Consider the following 17,124-nt stretch of genomic DNA (forward strand, 5'->3'; position numbering starts at 1 on the left):
TCTATTTTAAGCGTTTATTTCTTTTATTGTTGATAATTATGGCTTACAGATAATAAAAACCCAAAAATCAGTGTCTCAAAAAAGTAGAATATTATATAAGACCAACTGGTACTTTTGGCAGTGTGGGCAGTGTGCCAAATCCTGCTGGAAAATGAAATCCACATCTCCATAAAAGTTGTCAGTAGCAGCGGGAAGCATGAAGTGCTGTAAGATTTTGTGGGAAAACAAAACTGCACTGACTTTAGACTTGATAATAAAACACAGTGGATCAACACCAGCAGATGACATGTCTCTCCAAACCATCACTGATCATCAGTAAAGAGACACACAGTCCAAGCTGCTTGAGGTCTAGTGTGAAGTTTCCACCAATCAGTGATGGTTTGCAGTGTATACCAGAAGATTTTACAGCACTTCATGATTTATGCTTGCAGATTTCATTTTCCAGCAGGACTTGGCACACTGCCCACACTGCCAAAAGTACCAACTCGTCTTATAGAATATTCTAATTTTGTACAGTAAAAGAAATACATGCTTAAAATAGATCACTCTGTGTGTAATACATCTATATTATATATAAGTTTCACATTTTGAACTGATTAACTGAAATAAAGTAGCTTTTCAATGATATTCTAATTTTTAAGACGCACCTGTATGTGTGAAAACAACCTGTCTCAGACCCAAAAAAAAAGATAAAAAAATAACAAAGGTCTGGATAGAACTGTGTCTCCCTCTGGTGGCTGGCAGTACCCTAGGCTATTTAATATCTCAAAAAAACAACAACTTTATAGTAGAGAGATAAAACCTTCTTATCCCTTAATAGAAGGTAAAGTAAAAAGAGTTTATTTCAGGTAATTTTGAAGAGTTTCTATTGGTCCGTATATCAATATTTTTTGACACAGTGTGAGGGACAGTTTGTGTGGTCAAATTATGTAGTAAACTAACAATTGACAAAAATGGAGATACTTGTTTTTGTCACTTGAACTTAACTTATTATCTCAAAATAAAAAGTGATTACAACTTATCTTATCTCAAAAGAATTAAGATTATTTCCCAACATTATATCTAATATCTCAAGATCAGGACTGGTTTTCTTTAAAATATCTAACTAATCTCTAAATAATTTCTCAAAATAATAAATTGACTGACTCAAAAACATCACTTATATCTAAACAATAATGGATAGGTTTTCTAATGTTTTCTAATAGGTAATCTCTATAAAAATGTAGTATCTCAAAATAATAAACACCTTTTACATAATTGCTATTAATATCTTAATATAATGACTAACTGTCTCTTTTAACCTTTTTTTTAACACAAATCTCAAAATAATGTCTAGTTTTTTTTACATTTCTCTCATTATTACAAAGCTTTCCAAAATTTAGATGTAGAATTTAAAAAAAATCCATTTCATTTTCTAAAAATTAATAACCAATTTGTTTCACATTTTAACTATTATTTAAAAATGAATATTTATTCAATATTGTGCAATGTTTGACACTGACTACTAAATTCTTTGACTACTAAAGAATTTGACTTAGTAATTTAACATCAAAATGACTGACCATCTACTGATCAAAAAATCTATTTTGAACCTTCAGTCTTAGGTCTGTTGTGATGTTTCTCCTCTACTTAGCAGCAATGAGCTTCTGTACACTTTTACCAGCTGTGTTAATGTTTCAGGCTAAAGGCTGTTACTGTTCTGTTACTGAACATTTCATTTCTTCAGACAAAAAAGCATCACAATCACCCCTGCGTACCCTGATAAATATAAAAAAGGAGATTTTACAAAACCCTCGAGCAGATCTTTGATTACGAAATCCTATACATGATTTTCAACAAATATAGTACAGCATTACAATCAAAGTAGAGCAAAGTGTGGATTCATATTGATTGATTGTTGTTTTGTGCGAACATTTGTTTTTCGATTCAAATTACTCTGATAAACATTGATTTTACCTTTCGCCTGCATCCAGTCTGGTCATAAAGGTGACATGGACCCACTTTTAAAAACAGCACCTTTCAGACATTCAGAGATTTCAATCTTAAACCAAAGGCTAAAGAAGATCAAACTCTTTACATTTCAATTTCAGCAAAATTAATAAAAAAAAAACTTACTATGGTAACACATTCACAAATATACAGCTTTAAAAACAACTTCTGAAAGGATATAAAGCATGAGAAACTGCAGAGAGAGCAACATGAACAGAAAGGCCACTGAGGTATGACAGTAAACACAATTCTACACAAATGATGATAATGATTTTCTGTTATAAGCCTCGTCACAGGGTGAATTGTTATGGAGCACCGCCCCCTGCTGGCCAAATGACAGCTGTTGGCTCATTTTATAAGATCATGCTGGCGTATGCTGATTTTATATTTTATAGTTGATTTGCTGGTCTAATGATGAACAAAACCAAAAAAAAAATCAGAATCACAGAATGAAAATACACAGCCTGGCCAAAAAAAAAGTCACACACTCTAATATTTTGTTGGACCACCACTGTGGCATTGTTTTAATGAGATTCTGCAATGTCGCATTGATGATGGTAGAGTCTGACCACTGCACAAAGCCTCTCTTCTCCATCCAGCACATCCCAAAGATTCTCAATGAGGTTAAGATCTGGACTCTGTGGGGAACTCTCTCAATCCATGTGTGAAAATGATAAATGATGATCTCATGCTCCCTGAACTCTGAACTCTGACATTGCCTTATCTTGGAATATGTCCGTGTTCATCAGGGAAGAAATATAAATCCATTGATGGAATAACCTGGTCTATATTTTTCAGTATATTCAGGTAGTCAGCTGACCTCATTCTTTCAGCACATACTGTTGCTGAACCTAAACCTGCAGACCAACTGCAGCATCAACCAACCCCACATCATTTACTTACTTAAATCCAGGTGGAGACTTTTTTTTTGGCCAGGCAGTGTATAAAATTTAGAAAAAAATAAAAACATCTTGTTCTACAATCAGAATTTCTACCTGAAATCTCCAAAGTCATTTAGAGCTGCTCAAAATACATCAGGCAGCTTCGTCTTTGTAGAAGTCTCATAACAATCGTAAGAAACCGTAAAACAAGTTTATCAGCGCATTCGAGTAGAGTGCATCAGAGTTTCCTAAAAAGCAATGCGACGCAATAAGGCCATCAAAATAACGTCCCCTCGTGAGTTCAGGCACATAGCTCGGTGGAATTAGAGATTTAGGTTTCGGTAGATTTGAAATACTGAATAGCCTGTGTGTTTGTTAGCAGAGTGCTTTTGAAAAAAGGCGGGAATCCACTGATCCTAAACAAAGTCCTGTTGTAAACACTGCAGCAGGCCTCCGAGCTTCCTGCCCACAGCGGAAAACACCAACGACGGGGAGGAACATCTGCCCGGCTAACGAAGGCAAATAATGATACAGATAAAGACAGACAAAGATCGGTCCTGAAAAAATAAGGCCGACCGATTGCATAGAACTGAGATATAGCGTGAGCTGTGCTGCGTCCCACACGCATCACTGGGCTTCCATTAGTGATGAGCGGCTGAACATTAAAACTAATATTTTAAAATTCTAAAAAAATTAGCTAACTCTCAGAATGCTATCGCTATTCACCAACACAGCAGCCACATCACACACAGAGTGGGGAAAGGTAATTATAGCGTGTTCAGAGTTTACAACAAAAACTATTTCAATTTCTTTTAATTTTCAATACGTGACCTAGTAGGCTAAGCTGCTGCCACTGTGATCCGAGTATTGCCAATTCGAATTTGCTGCTTGCCTTCAGCAGCCGGAGTCAGAGAGAGAGAGAGAGAGAGCACTTCAAATGTGATGTTGGTCAGCACAGGCCTCTGTTAGCTGAGGTATCAGAGCTGGGTTGCTGCACTTTCCTCCAAGTGCACTGGCTACCCAGTAACTGGCTACATCAGCAGCAGAGGGAAAAGAGGAGGGGCTTATTTCATGTATTGGAGGAGGCAGGTCCTAGCTTTCACCCTCCTAGTTTTGGGAGCATTATTAGTAATGTGGGGAGTAATTGTCCTTCCCATGTAATTGTCCTTCCCATGTTGTGCTCTAACGGCAAATAAAAGATGAATTTTAGCAGAAAATAAAAATGTTGTTAATGTAAGTTGGACATTAAAGTCACAAGAGATTAACATCTCAACATTTTATGTTGTGTGGACTCTAACAAAATTACAATGTTTAGCAGCATTAGGTTTTGATTACCATACATCACTTACTTATTAATGTAATTAATAACATTAATATGATGTTGGCATTTGGAAGACAATGGATTTGGATCACAATTTAATATCAACAAAATATCATTATCAGTAGTATTTAGTTTGCTATGTTAAACTGACATTGGCATCATGTTTACGCTGAGCATTTACCACACGTTAGCACAGTGTTAGCTTGTGCTAAATGACCAAACATGAACAAGCTAGTTCATGCTTATAACTCATTATTTGAAAGAACTTACATTACAGCTCCCTCATCTGCTGACGTGCCACGGACAGCAGGTACAGATCCCTCCCTCAGAAGAAGTCTGCTGGCTAATCCTGCTGTGTACTGCCTGAAATTCTCAAGCAAAATGTCCAAAATGGTGTTTCTTAAACTGATCTAGTGGGTGAGGCTGTGGTGTGGGTTGAAGGTTCGATGCGAACAGCAGCCAACACCCCGGCTGCTGAGTATAATATGGAATTTGGACACTTTTGGTCACTTTTGCCATCTCTCTGTTTCCTAACTATAAACTATATTTTAGCTAGGATAAACCCACATAAAACAACTGGAAGTTTTCTTCTGACTTGATGAATTGACACCTTTAAAACTTGCCAATCATGCCTGACTGCACCATAATTACCCTGTAGCTTCTTGTGTGTGAGTGTGTGTAGTAACCACAATAGCCGCTATGTTGGTGAACTCAACAAACAAAAAGAAAAGAAATACAATCTGGCCACTTTTCAGACAAACGTATCTCTATGGCATCCCTCTATAATGCTGTGTTTTATTTAGTTTTTTTGCTACAGATATACTGATGGTACAAAACAGTGATCTAGGCTTGGTATATTTTTGGCTTTTCTACTTTGACAGTGCTGTGAACGATGCTTGTGATTGGTTACTTAGGTCTGATTGCCCTATGGTTGCCCTTTGAGGTCAGTGTGGAGCCCCAGCAGACGGAGGAAGAGAGCACAGTCGAGACGCTGGGTGAGACTCTTTTTTTAAAAACCGCTCACAGAGCAAAGCGACCAGCCTCTTCACCTCCCCCTCCCATTCTTTTAAAGCACCTATAGTATTTTCAGAATGAAACGGGACCCTGTCCATCAGAGTTCCTTTGGACTGATACTGCTCATTATCGTCGGCCGAATGCTGAGAGGCCTTGGAGCTGCTGATTGGCGCTCAGCAAGGGTGGAGGGGCGGGGCCAGGCTCGGCCGGTATCAGCTGATTGGACTGTCTGTGTCTCCATCCTTGTCCGACTCGTCCTGAATCTCATCAGTGTTCCCTGAGTCACTGCTTGCTACTGAGCTGAAGGACGGAGAATTCCTGGGAAAAAATAGTGCAATGGGAAATAATCATATAACATTACAAAGAGAAGTAAAAGCATTTTGCCTGTATTTTTAAACACATTCTATAGCCAAATCCACTACATTTATAGTGTAAATGTACACTACAATACCTAGCTATACTTTAATATATTCTATTCTATTGTATGCTATGCATATTCTATGATGGGGTCAGCTATTAAGTTTGGCCGCGAACCAGATATTTTTCAAGCCATTACATGGCGGGCCACAAAATAAAAAATTCTGTTTTGGAAAATGAAGTGTAATGGGATGGAGTGCTACAGACTAGTAGCTCTCCAGCCCAGAGGGTCGTTGAACCCAATTGCAGAACAGTTGATCTCAAAGAAGGTAAACCCAAGAAGAAAGGAAAATAAAATAAAATAAATAAACACAGCGTTCCTCAAGCGGGATCAAACCCATGTCGCCAGGGTCACGAACTAATACACTACCGCCACATGTCCCAGCTAGTGAAATGAGACACGGCCAGGAAAAAACGACCTTAAAGGGATAAAGGGAGCTCAAAAACGTGGGGGGAGGAATGTAATCAAAAGCTCGTCAGAGAAGCATTTTACTATTTATTTTTTTCTTTATCGTTCATTATAGTTCAAACAATCTTACGGGCCACATATTTCAAGCTTGTGGGCCACATCTGGCCCGTGGGCCGCCTATTGCCGACCCCTGTTCTATGACATGTACTGGGCATTACCTGCCCCCCTTGATCATTCTTCTGCAAGTCTCCATCTGCACGTCCAGCCCTCTCTTCATACTGCACATCTCCATGTACTCATGCAGGTGTCTGTTCATGTCACTCTTAGCTGTGGCCAGCTCCATCTGTTATATAGAGAAAGGGTGAGAGGGAGGCATTGAAAGACAGAAAGAGGGAGGGCAAATAAAACAAATGGAAGTTGGGGACAAGTGCCAGCTGTGGAAATCGGGACACGTCAGCTTCAGTCACAAATCAGAGTTATACTGCAGGAGGAAGAAGCCTAAATCAAACCCTAAATCTTGCTCTTCCCCTAGCTGTTCATAACAGATATATGGCAGATGTTACTATAAGTCATATTTACCAAAAGAGGCAGAAAAATATAAATGTCAGGGAATGTATTAAAAAGGTTAACAGAGCTATAGAGAACACAAATAGACATACACATTAAATAATATACAAGACAGACTTATTAACCTCAATCTGGCCGATAGTTGCCTGGTACTCCTGCTCTCTGGTCTTGAAGAGAGTCTCAGTCTCATCGATGAGGCTGCCCAGACTGCCATCCTGCGAAGCCTATAAAGCCACAGAGAGTAAAGTTGACCATGATCACGTACTGCATTTAAACCATATGCATTTACATAGAACAAAACAGTACATTCCAATGTGTATTTGAATCATTTGAATCTGATTATTTATTTAATTTTATTTAATTAACACCAGCAGATGACATGTCTCTCCAAACCATCACTGATCATCAGTAAATTTTACATTTCATTTGTAAATCAGGGGAGCAGAGTCTGGAGGAAGAGTGGAGAGACACACAGTCCAAACTGCTCGAGGTCTATTGTGAAGTTTCAACCAATCAGTGATGGTTTGTTTAAAGAGACATGTCATCTGCTGGTGTTGATCCACTGTGTTTTTTTTTTTTATATATAAGTCTAAAGTCAGCGCAGTTTTGTTTTCCCACAAAAAAGTGCTTCTTACAGCACTTTATCTTTCCCTCTGCTACTGACAACTTTTATGAAGATGCGGATTTCATTTTCCAGCAGGCTGGAAGTCAGACTCACAGCTTCCTGGCTGTTTCCGCCACCGTCTGGACCGTTGGCTGTGCTGTTGATTGCAAAGGGCACGTTGTAGTTGGTGAAGTCTTCCCATAGCAGCAGTGTCTCTTCGTTTTCTTCCCACGTCAAGCTGTCGCAATCGTCGTCAATGTCAAAAGTCTCCCTCCTGGCAACAAACGAGTTATCTGAGCAATGTCTGCAGTACGGGACAAAAAACAGGAAGAGACAGGGAAAAGAGGAAAGAAGAACAGGACGTGAAGACGATGTGAAACGGCACAGACTGCCACAGGAGAGAAAGACATAGAAGAATAGAAAAGTCATGCGAGAGGACAAACAGAGAACAGGACAAACAGGACGTGCAAATGCAAAGAATGCAAGATATCAGGCAGAGACAGTTCTTAAGCAAGTTTTACTTTAAACACAAGCAAAAAAACTACACCATGTCAGCGAGCACCTGCAAGCCTCCAGTGTCGAGTGTGATAATTGCGTTTGTTCACCACTTGGTGGGGTCAGAGGACCCTGTATAAACCCGTCCCCAAGCAAAATGACGTACGTCCCTGACTGTCTCAATGCTTAGATATTTTTGCTTCAGATATTTTGTGGAGCATTTCTCCACTCACAGGTGATTGAGCATCCTCTTCATCTCGTCTGTAATGTTGAGAGATCCAGGCACTTCCTCCTCTGATGTGCTGGTATCTGCATCCATCTCTGAGCTTTCCTCGTCTGACACAGCCTTCCTCTCCTTCCTCCTGCAGGCCACAGCCCCCTGGGAGCGCACACACGCACAGAAAAGCCCAGCATCAGCATCAACTCCATTATCAGCAGCACTGATCAGGGAATATAGAAGCACTTTGTAGTTCTATGATTACAGAAGGTGTTTTATTATCTTCCTTTAACTCTGGTCTTTACTGGTCAAGACCTCACACAGTGTCAGCACAGACAGGGGGAAATACTTGGGTGGGGGGTTATTCTTCTGCCCTGGGGCTTTTATTATAAAGCCAAAAATGGTGGATTAGCCTATCAGCTAACTGGCGATGCTAACTGTCTTATTATTTGAACTGTCTAGATCAGGGGTGTCCAAACTACGGCCCACGGGCCATTTGCGGCCCGTTTCCTTTTTTGGAGCGTCCCGCGAGGTATTTTAGAAATAGAATTAAAGTTGGCCCGCTGTTAAGCAGGATTTTATAATGTGAGATTCAAAGTTTGAACGCTAGGTGTCTGTGCTGTTTTTACTTTTGCATCATACAGTAATAACATTCTAAACTATTAGACTCATTAGAACCATTAGAATGGATTTGGCAACAAGCACCTAAAAGCACTTAAAAGCACAACTTAGTAGTAGTACATTTAGTATGTATTAATCTTAATGTTAAAAAATACTTAATTGCACTTTTCTTTTACGAGGATAGTGTAGTCTATGTGATGCACACGTACCACTGGAGCTCTGGACGGACTGACGTTGAACATTAAGGACATGTCCTCTGAGTTCCTCTGCTGTGCTACATCACAGAGCTTGGCCGTGATGTCGATTCTCCTGCAGATGTCCATATCTACTTTCATGGCTTTTTCCTGGATCTTGGAGTCCAGCTCAGACATTTGCTACAAAAGGAAAAAATAAAGTGTGTTAATGTCCAATCAGTCCAAACAGCCTTTAAGGCCCAATAAACTATATTAATATTAAAGTTTATTCTGAACAAGCAACAGGCTCAATTTCAACAAATCCAGTTATCACTCACATGCCTGAAATCAACAAAACTACAAAACTCCGAAAACCCAAGACAATATCACACCAAAACCCCCTACATTAGGCTTTCACTCTTATAACTATCTCTTCCACAGATCCTCACACGCTTCAATCTGTGGATCGTGGATCTTGGGTAGTTACTGTTTGTCTAAATCACTAGGATTCAGGTTCAGATTCAGAGTTCCACACCAGGCAGGTTAGTCTCAGGTAAAAGAGAAGTCACTCTGTCTCTTACTTTCAGGTTGAGGAACTTCCTCTGGTTGTCTGCAGCTCTTAAACGAGAGCTGAGACGTCCACCATCCTTCATGATAAACCAAAATCAAAAACATTTTATCAAGTGAAGAACATTTATGACTGCATTTTTCAAACATTAAATGTAAAATATGAATTATGTGCAAGTCTGCCTATGGAAAAAGCCTGGAAATGTAAAGTATATTATTATATGATCATGGTGGGGTAAGTGAAGTGAAGCTAAGCTAAGTAAACAATACTATAATTCTTAAAAAAAACTTTTTTTTTTAAGTCAAACGAGCGCTGGATATTAATCTACACAGATTTCTCTCCTGTATAGATTTGCAGATTTCCACTAAGGCTGAGTGCAGCAGCATTTGCGATAGTGACTAACTGCTAGCGCTAGCCGCAGTTAGATCTAGTAAATGCTGCCTTACAGTGCTACACTAAAGAAGGGCCAAATCAGCTATCGGTTTGTCCCACATAGCTTGTATTAACATGGTAAAAACACGCAGACTACAGCACAAGATACTCGCCTCTGAACAGTGAAGGAGCTGTGGCTAATGCTAATGCTGCTCCAGCAGTGATAGCCGGGGTTAGCAGCAGGCTACAGGCCAATAATGTTGAACTCTAAATGACAAAAGAGCTAGGGCTTAGCGTGGTTAGTGGGTAATGCTAATACTGCTCCAGTCTAGGCACTGGAGAACTAAACTGAAACTCCTGTATAACTCTGTACTTCAGCGGAGAGACTTTACTGCTCCTAAATACCTAACTGAAAAAAAACGGGCACTGAAGTTTTTAGGGAAAATTAAAGGATTTTAAGTGCACCTTGTAATGCAAAAAATGCGGTAGCTCTGTGCATTTGCCTGAATAGGAGGTGGATTAAAATAGTTAACGAGCCATTATAGTTACAATAGTGTTATTTTACTTCATATTGTAAGTGCAAGATTTCTTCTTTATATACAATAATTCAATATCAATAAATATATTCCGATCAAAAATTAAATCACTATTATACTGTACATTATTTACAGCATATATCAAAATGTATTTAGCATGAATGGCAAATTTATTCTTCATTGCAGTTTTTCCTGTTGTTTTTTTACATATTATTTATAGCAATATCTGGAAAATAATTTCTGAAATATATTGTTAGCATGAATTTTGGTAAATATGTAATCTATATAACTCTATATAAAATACCCAAAGAATTCCCGGGGCAACACAAAGAGAGGTTACACTGGTTTGATGAATTAATGCCATTGATGCCAACCACAGTGCGCCACAAGACAAGTCAGCGGAAATCAAGACGACATCTGGATAAACTGTTTACTCGCTGCTCAATAACCAGGTCAGAGCTGATGTTCTGCAGAGGTCTTGCAGGGTATGAGATCATGTCTATGCAATGAGGGACGGGAAACGAGTGCTAAGCTAAAGTGGCCTTTAGCTTTGCAGTGCTAGAGGAGAAAATACCCAAATAAAGAATGCTCTGAAGCTCTGCATCCTCTCTTTCACTGGAGATATGATCTGGAATATGCTATAAAAAGATCAGTGAAATGAACGCCGATGGGCTGTTCCGCCATTGGATACGATGACTGGTGTTGTAAATATTCCAGTCGTGAAAAGTGTGGGTGAGTATTACTAGGCGACATTCAATGCTCAGTAGCACTGACCAATGATGGTCTTTAGTTTAATGTTTTGGACTGTTTAGATACAGTATGTATTTAAAGTCCTGCTGAAACACAAGTATGAGTTATGAGGGCGGAAAGAGTAAAATAGCTTCTGCAGCTAAAGCAGGATAGATACTCACGTCACTCATCAGGCTTTTATAGACGACTAGCTCGGCCTTTAACCTCTCCACTTTGTTTTTCATCTCTTCTTGAATGGCCTCTGACTCCTGGGCACTCTGAAATCACACAAACACAAGGAAAGGTTATAGAAGGTGATGGTGAGCAGTTATGGAAAGATTAAGATGAATGGTGATATTCCAAAATGTACTGTGTGTGGCCAACTCTGTGTGGTTTTATTGAAAAGCATTTAGCAACTATGGACCTACTAGAATGAGATTTGCAGCTGTATACCATTGTATTATAATGTATGTTTTTCAAGGCTTGCCCTATCTAAATAGTCCTCAGCCTGTCAAAATGAATAATCAATCTTAGAAAATGAGTTAGCACACTCCAAGCCTGAGGAAACTGGTTGTTAGAATTGTAACTAAATCACTCCAACACTGCTGAGGCCTGCTGCTAGGTCTGTTAACCAATGTTGTGATGTTATCCAGGCTGTTAGCATTGCGGCTAGCCTAATCTGCTTTTCTAGGCATGCTTCTAGGCGAGCATGTGGAAGAATCATTTTAAACTGGGCGGGTGTGATGCGGTCTCCTTTTAGAGCAGTTAGTCAGAAACTTCACTTCTTTATTTCTTTGGTTTTACTATGAGTGAATGAGCAACTGAGCTCGGAGTTTCCTCTTCTGAAGTCTCCATTGCTCCACCAGCAGCTCGCGTTCAGTAAAACTGAGCCGGATCCTCTTTTAGAGGCTGTATGTGTGACGTAAGTACGTATAAAATGTGTGACGTGGCCAGAAGAAGAACTCCTGCGAAAAGGGACCCGACACCCCAGTTTTTTTTTTTATTAATATATTAGGCTTGGCAGGAAAGGTCGTTTCAGCACACTGGTACCATTAAACACAATATTTTATCAATTCTCAAATCAGAAATGCTTCTGCTTTTAGTTTAGAAACAAAATAATATGGACTGCCACTTTAAACTGCTTTAAAATTGTTGATATATTTAATATTTCAGAGCCAAAAAATGAAGGTTAGTGTGTGAGTCCATGTGGCCCACAGCTGAATGTAAACGGCTCTGTGGAGTTTGAGGCTCTCCTGGGACCGGCCTCCGCTCTGCCTTTCTGCTGACCCATAATCCAGTACAAAAAGAGACGCAGCCATTTATTGATTTTCAGCCGCATCAGAGCAGAAAGCAGGGATTGGCTCTTAACACCTGCAGGCTTTATGTAAGATCATGCTGGGTTTTGGCCACATGTATCACAATATCAGATAAAGATCTGGACACTACTAATTGTTCCACTTTTTTGGCATAACAATAGAAACATTAACAAAAGGGGTCAGCAAATTAAACTGAGCCAAATCTCTTTTTTAGATTATTTAAATAGAGCTGTGCAGTTCATTAAAATTAATTTGCTTTATTTACTAATTTGATTGAATTACTGTTTTTTGATGCATGTTTTAAAATTAGATAATCAAGACTGATTATCTTTAGATACAGAAGCTGCCAAAAAGAATCTCAGTAGATAGACTTTAGTTACTATTTAAAACCTGTAGAGAACTTTAATTTTATACATTTACACAATTTAAATATTTTACACTTTTGCTTAACTGAAATATATGTCGATTATTTTTGCAGCTTGTTTTGTATTATAGCTGCTTGTTTATCTTTTGAAGAAAATATTTACATTAAACTTTAGCTTTTGTATCGGTTTTATTGTGTTTTATTATTTTTTTCTAGGAAAGTTTTATTGCAGAAATATATGCTCCTAGGACACATTTAGTAAAAGCATAGTTTTATCATTAGAAAAAGCAGTTTTTAAAATAATAATAAGTATATAATTTTGTTAAGTACATCACCAGTACAAAATTAGCCCATCTTAGTAAAGTTTACTGAAATACAGATTAAATAGGTACAAATGTAAGCAAAAGGAAACAAGTATGCTTTTTTTATATAATACTCATATAGTTCAAGTACACTATTATTATATTTAAACGTACAACCTTTTTCACAAAAGACAAATGTGGTTGAGATTTTCTCAACTTTATGCGAACGAATTATGGCGCAGTGAAGCGACATTTAACATTAATTGGCCGAACAAATTTTTTTGGACCAATCACAGACATTAAAGTCCGAGATCTGCAGCTTTTGCTCTGTTAACTTTTAATTCCTACAGTACTTCATATTCTAAACACTGAAGTTTTAAACTTGATAGAGACAATTATATCTTTTATAGATTATTTTAGATTTTTATTATAGATAGATAGTTTTTGCTCATTTTTTATTTATACGATGCAATTTTGCACAAATACTTTATAGTAGGCAATTTGAAGAAAAATAAAGCTTAGAAGAAAGTAGTGGATGGCTCAGTAGGTAGCTCACTAACATAAAAACAACAGTATGATTGGTCTAAAGGATCCCCCTTAAACTCCAGTAGCACAGTGCCACAGTTAATGGGCTTTAATTTATGTCACAGCAGGCGTGCCAGACAGCTCAGTGTGTTTCTGTGCGTATTTTGAAGGTGAGCTCACTGTGTCTGTGCGTGCGTGTGCGTGTGTGTGTGTGTGTGTGTGTGTGTGTGTGTGAAGGTGATATCACCTCCTGTAGCGATTCCACCATAGACTCCATCTGCTCTCGTCTGGACAGCTCCTCCTCCCATCTGCAACACAGGAGACACACCTTCAGATGAGTGTGTGTAAAGAGTACAGAGAACAGGTGTGCATGTGTGTGTGTGTGTGTGTGTGTGTGTCTGTGCATAAGTTAAATAAAACTATTGCCAACATTTAATCAAACTAAATTTAAAGTTTAAAGATCTAGGAAAAATAGCTAAAAGTATTTTTTTAGTATAAAACTTCTTCTGCTTGTCTTAATTAGTGTAATCAACATATAACCCCCTGCAATAAACAAAAACTAAAATAAAATTCAATGTTATGTTTTAATGTTATGTAAAGCTATTATTTCTAATATGTTGGTCTTTCAAAAGTAGTAAAGTAGTGAAACATAAAAAAGTTTGAACATGTCTTTTTATTCATATTTTTTTGAAAAACGAGTGATTATCCTGATTGAAGCATTACCTGTTAGAGGTAAGGAACACCACTGCACTAAATAGTGATAGAATAATTAGCAATGTAGTTAATAATAAAATATTCACACTGATTGGTTGGATTTTGTTTGAATAATTATTATTTTGGATAAGTATTATTTTGCATATTAATTGGATACTTAAACATGCACCGTATTAAACTGACCCTGACAAATGAACATAACAGGAGGGGTAAAATGTATTTTATTTATTTAGTATTATTTTTTCTTTATTATCTCTAGTTACTTAATCTAATGTTTTCAATCCCTTTTAAATGAGGGTCACCCTCAATGTATTCCCGAGTGAAAATAAAGGTTGATTGATTGATTGATTGATTGATTACGCCTCAGTTCCCAACATTGACCTGCTGTTAACCCTTATCCAACTCTACCCAACAATTCCTAAACTGAGAGGTGGTCTGTGAGCATGTTCATTCTGGCAATAGAGCTTCTGAAGGCTTGTGAAAAGTGAAGTACAGTGTGTTCCTATGTGTTTATGTGTTCATGACTAGACATGTATGAAGTACCAGAGACCCTGACTTGAGTAAAGGTACTTTTTTTAGTAAAAGTGCTCTATTAAAAAAGTGCAAGTAGTTGAACTAGTAGTGAAAAAAAAACTCAATTCTTAAAAAAAACATTTTCTTTCAAAGTCAAATGAGTGCTGGATGTTAATCTACAAAGATTTGTCTCCTGAAAAACTTTAATTTGGGTGAATAAAGCGCCTTTGTTTATTTACAGAAGCTTAGATTTCCAATATGTAGTAAGTTATATAGGGTGAGTTTTCAGTAAAGTTTCTCCAGCACTAAGGCTGGGTGCAGCAGCATTAGCATTATTAAAATCAACAATATACTCAACTCTGAATGGCGAAAGAGCTAGCGCTGCGGTTAAAGGCTAATGCTAATGCTGCTGCACCCAGCCTTAGTGCTGGAGAGAAACTTCACTGAAAACTCACCCTTAAAACGCTGTACTTCAGCGGAGTGGCTTTACTGCTCCTTAATACCTGACTTCATTCATAGAATTCATACATTAGGCTCACTGGATTATAAGGTGCACTGTCAATTTTGGGGGAATTTAAAGGATTTTAAGTGAGATTTTAGTCAGAAAAATACGGTAATTAACAATGCAGAATATTTTAAAATAATAAAATAAACACTAAATTTAAGATTGTCCAAATTGAACAATTGATTTTATATAAGAATTCCTGTTTAAAAGACAGAAAATTGCAATTTAACTCGACATTAAAAGGCCTAAAAACCGTCAGTGGTATAAATGGCCCTGTGCGTGATGCACCCAGGCGTCTGCAGTCTGTGCATCAGTCTGCAGGGTGTCTGGGGCAAAGCAGCAGTGTAACCTAATCCAGACGCAGCAGGGCAGAGTCAGGTCAGAGGGTTTATACATGCTCTAATCTGTGTGGAGCAGTCGGTGCTCATATGAATGGAAAGCCATTAGAGTGACGAGAGAAACAGAATCTGTCCATTCAGAAAGAGATGGATCAATGAAAGAGTCTCTCTACAGCAGAGCAACAGCACATTTTACTTAGTTGCCTGATAAATGACTTAATTAATGCTTGATCTCAGCATTAATTAAATTATATTAAAGACTGTGTAGATCATTAAACGTTCAGTTACTTCAGTTATTCTTACTCTGCAATGGCATCAGTGTGATGAAGAATATTATAATATTACATACAGTACAGACAGCAGTTCCACTTAAGCAGTCTTGTGCAAAAAAATGGTATTACTTTGCTCATGGGCTCCCCTACAGGAGGGTAATTAACTTTTACACCACTGATCATAATACAAATCATGCTTCAAGTGCCCCTTATGGAGAGCTGTACACATACATGCCAAAAGTCTTGGGACAGCAGTAGGGAAGGGACAAAATATTGATATCACAATATATCGTATTATGATTTAATCATTATCATGGGCAACATATTGTGTAAGTGTTAACTTCAGGGGACGGCTTGGGAATTCACACACCTGTATACGTAGTCAGGTGTTATCTTGTGACAGAGGTTGAACGCTGGCCAGCGTGTTCATGGCAAGTCAATGTGAATTTTCTGAGTTTCAGGAAACTATGCAAAATCTAATTTGAGTATAAATTGGCCCTTGAGTAATTAATAATCGTCTACTATTTAATAGCACAATTATTGATGCATTAAAAAAAATATATCAAGGAAAACAATGCATGATATCAAGGACAGCAAAAATTATGAGGTTGTGAGGTTATGCTTATATACTGTAAGACTGATAATGTACTTATTGGGACCGGCCTAACTTAAATGGTAAAAAAATCTGCACTGTGACGTAGGGGTGGGCGATATGTCCCTAAAATAATATCACAATATTTTGTGGTATTTTTCACAAATAACAATACTCTTAGCAAAAGAATACACTACTGCGTACGATATGATATGATATGGCACACCTTTAACTGAAATATAAAAAAATACAAGAATTTTATCAGATTTGTAACAGAAGTCAATGATTCAGAATGTCATGATACTAATAATGCACTCCAAATACCTTCATATATCCAGGATTAAAGTAAAATAAATTAAATTGGATAGATATAATCTGTATCTAGTAGATACATAATGGGAAAGAACAGTGTGAATTTTTCTTTTGCTAAAAACAGTAAAAAAAGGTACAACCCTGATGTTATTATTAGGGGTGGGTAATATGGCACATATTTTACAGTATAATAGAATTTATGATATTCAAAAATGTTGGCGAAATTATTGCACAAAATATGATATTTCATACCCCTAATGTGAAGCTTTAAAAGTATTGTATGCTGATTTAAATGAGCTAAACTTTTAGTACTGTGATCCAGATTTTGATACAAAATCCAGATTTTACAAAATAGACTTATTTTTTGAAGACTTTTTCTTCTTGTTTCTACTAAAAGTTCAAATGTGTTTTACTATAGAAAACTTTAACATTCATGTTGTTGCACTATTTAAATTAAT

General features: G+C 37.6%; 1 protein-coding gene across 3 annotated transcripts in view; it reads right to left on the bottom strand.

Annotated features, from left to right (window-relative positions):
* iffo2b (intermediate filament family orphan 2b) overlaps positions 1 to 17,124 on the bottom strand; it is a 51,627-nt gene continuing 34,503 nt past the window's right edge. For 2 of the 3 annotated variants that reach the window (XM_049471641.1, XM_049471640.1), the window contains 8 exons: positions 13,668 to 13,728; positions 11,096 to 11,191; positions 8,745 to 8,909; positions 7,931 to 8,076; positions 7,317 to 7,506; positions 6,724 to 6,822; positions 6,250 to 6,374; positions 1 to 5,523 (listed from right to left, as the gene is read on the bottom strand). In XM_049471641.1, the coding sequence (XP_049327598.1) occupies positions 5,418 to 5,523; positions 6,250 to 6,374; positions 6,724 to 6,822; positions 7,317 to 7,506; positions 7,931 to 8,076; positions 8,745 to 8,909; positions 11,096 to 11,191; positions 13,668 to 13,728 (988 nt within the window). In that variant the 3' untranslated portion in view covers positions 1 to 5,417. The remainder of the gene's footprint in view (positions 5,524 to 6,249; positions 6,375 to 6,723; positions 6,823 to 7,316; positions 7,507 to 7,930; positions 8,077 to 8,744; positions 8,910 to 11,095; positions 11,192 to 13,667; positions 13,729 to 17,124) is intronic. The other variant, XM_049471642.1, reaches the window with a different exon arrangement.

This window comes from Astyanax mexicanus, chromosome 24 (genome assembly GCF_023375975.1).
Source record: "Astyanax mexicanus isolate ESR-SI-001 chromosome 24, AstMex3_surface, whole genome shotgun sequence".
NCBI classification, from domain to species: domain Eukaryota; kingdom Metazoa; phylum Chordata; class Actinopteri; order Characiformes; family Acestrorhamphidae; genus Astyanax; species Astyanax mexicanus.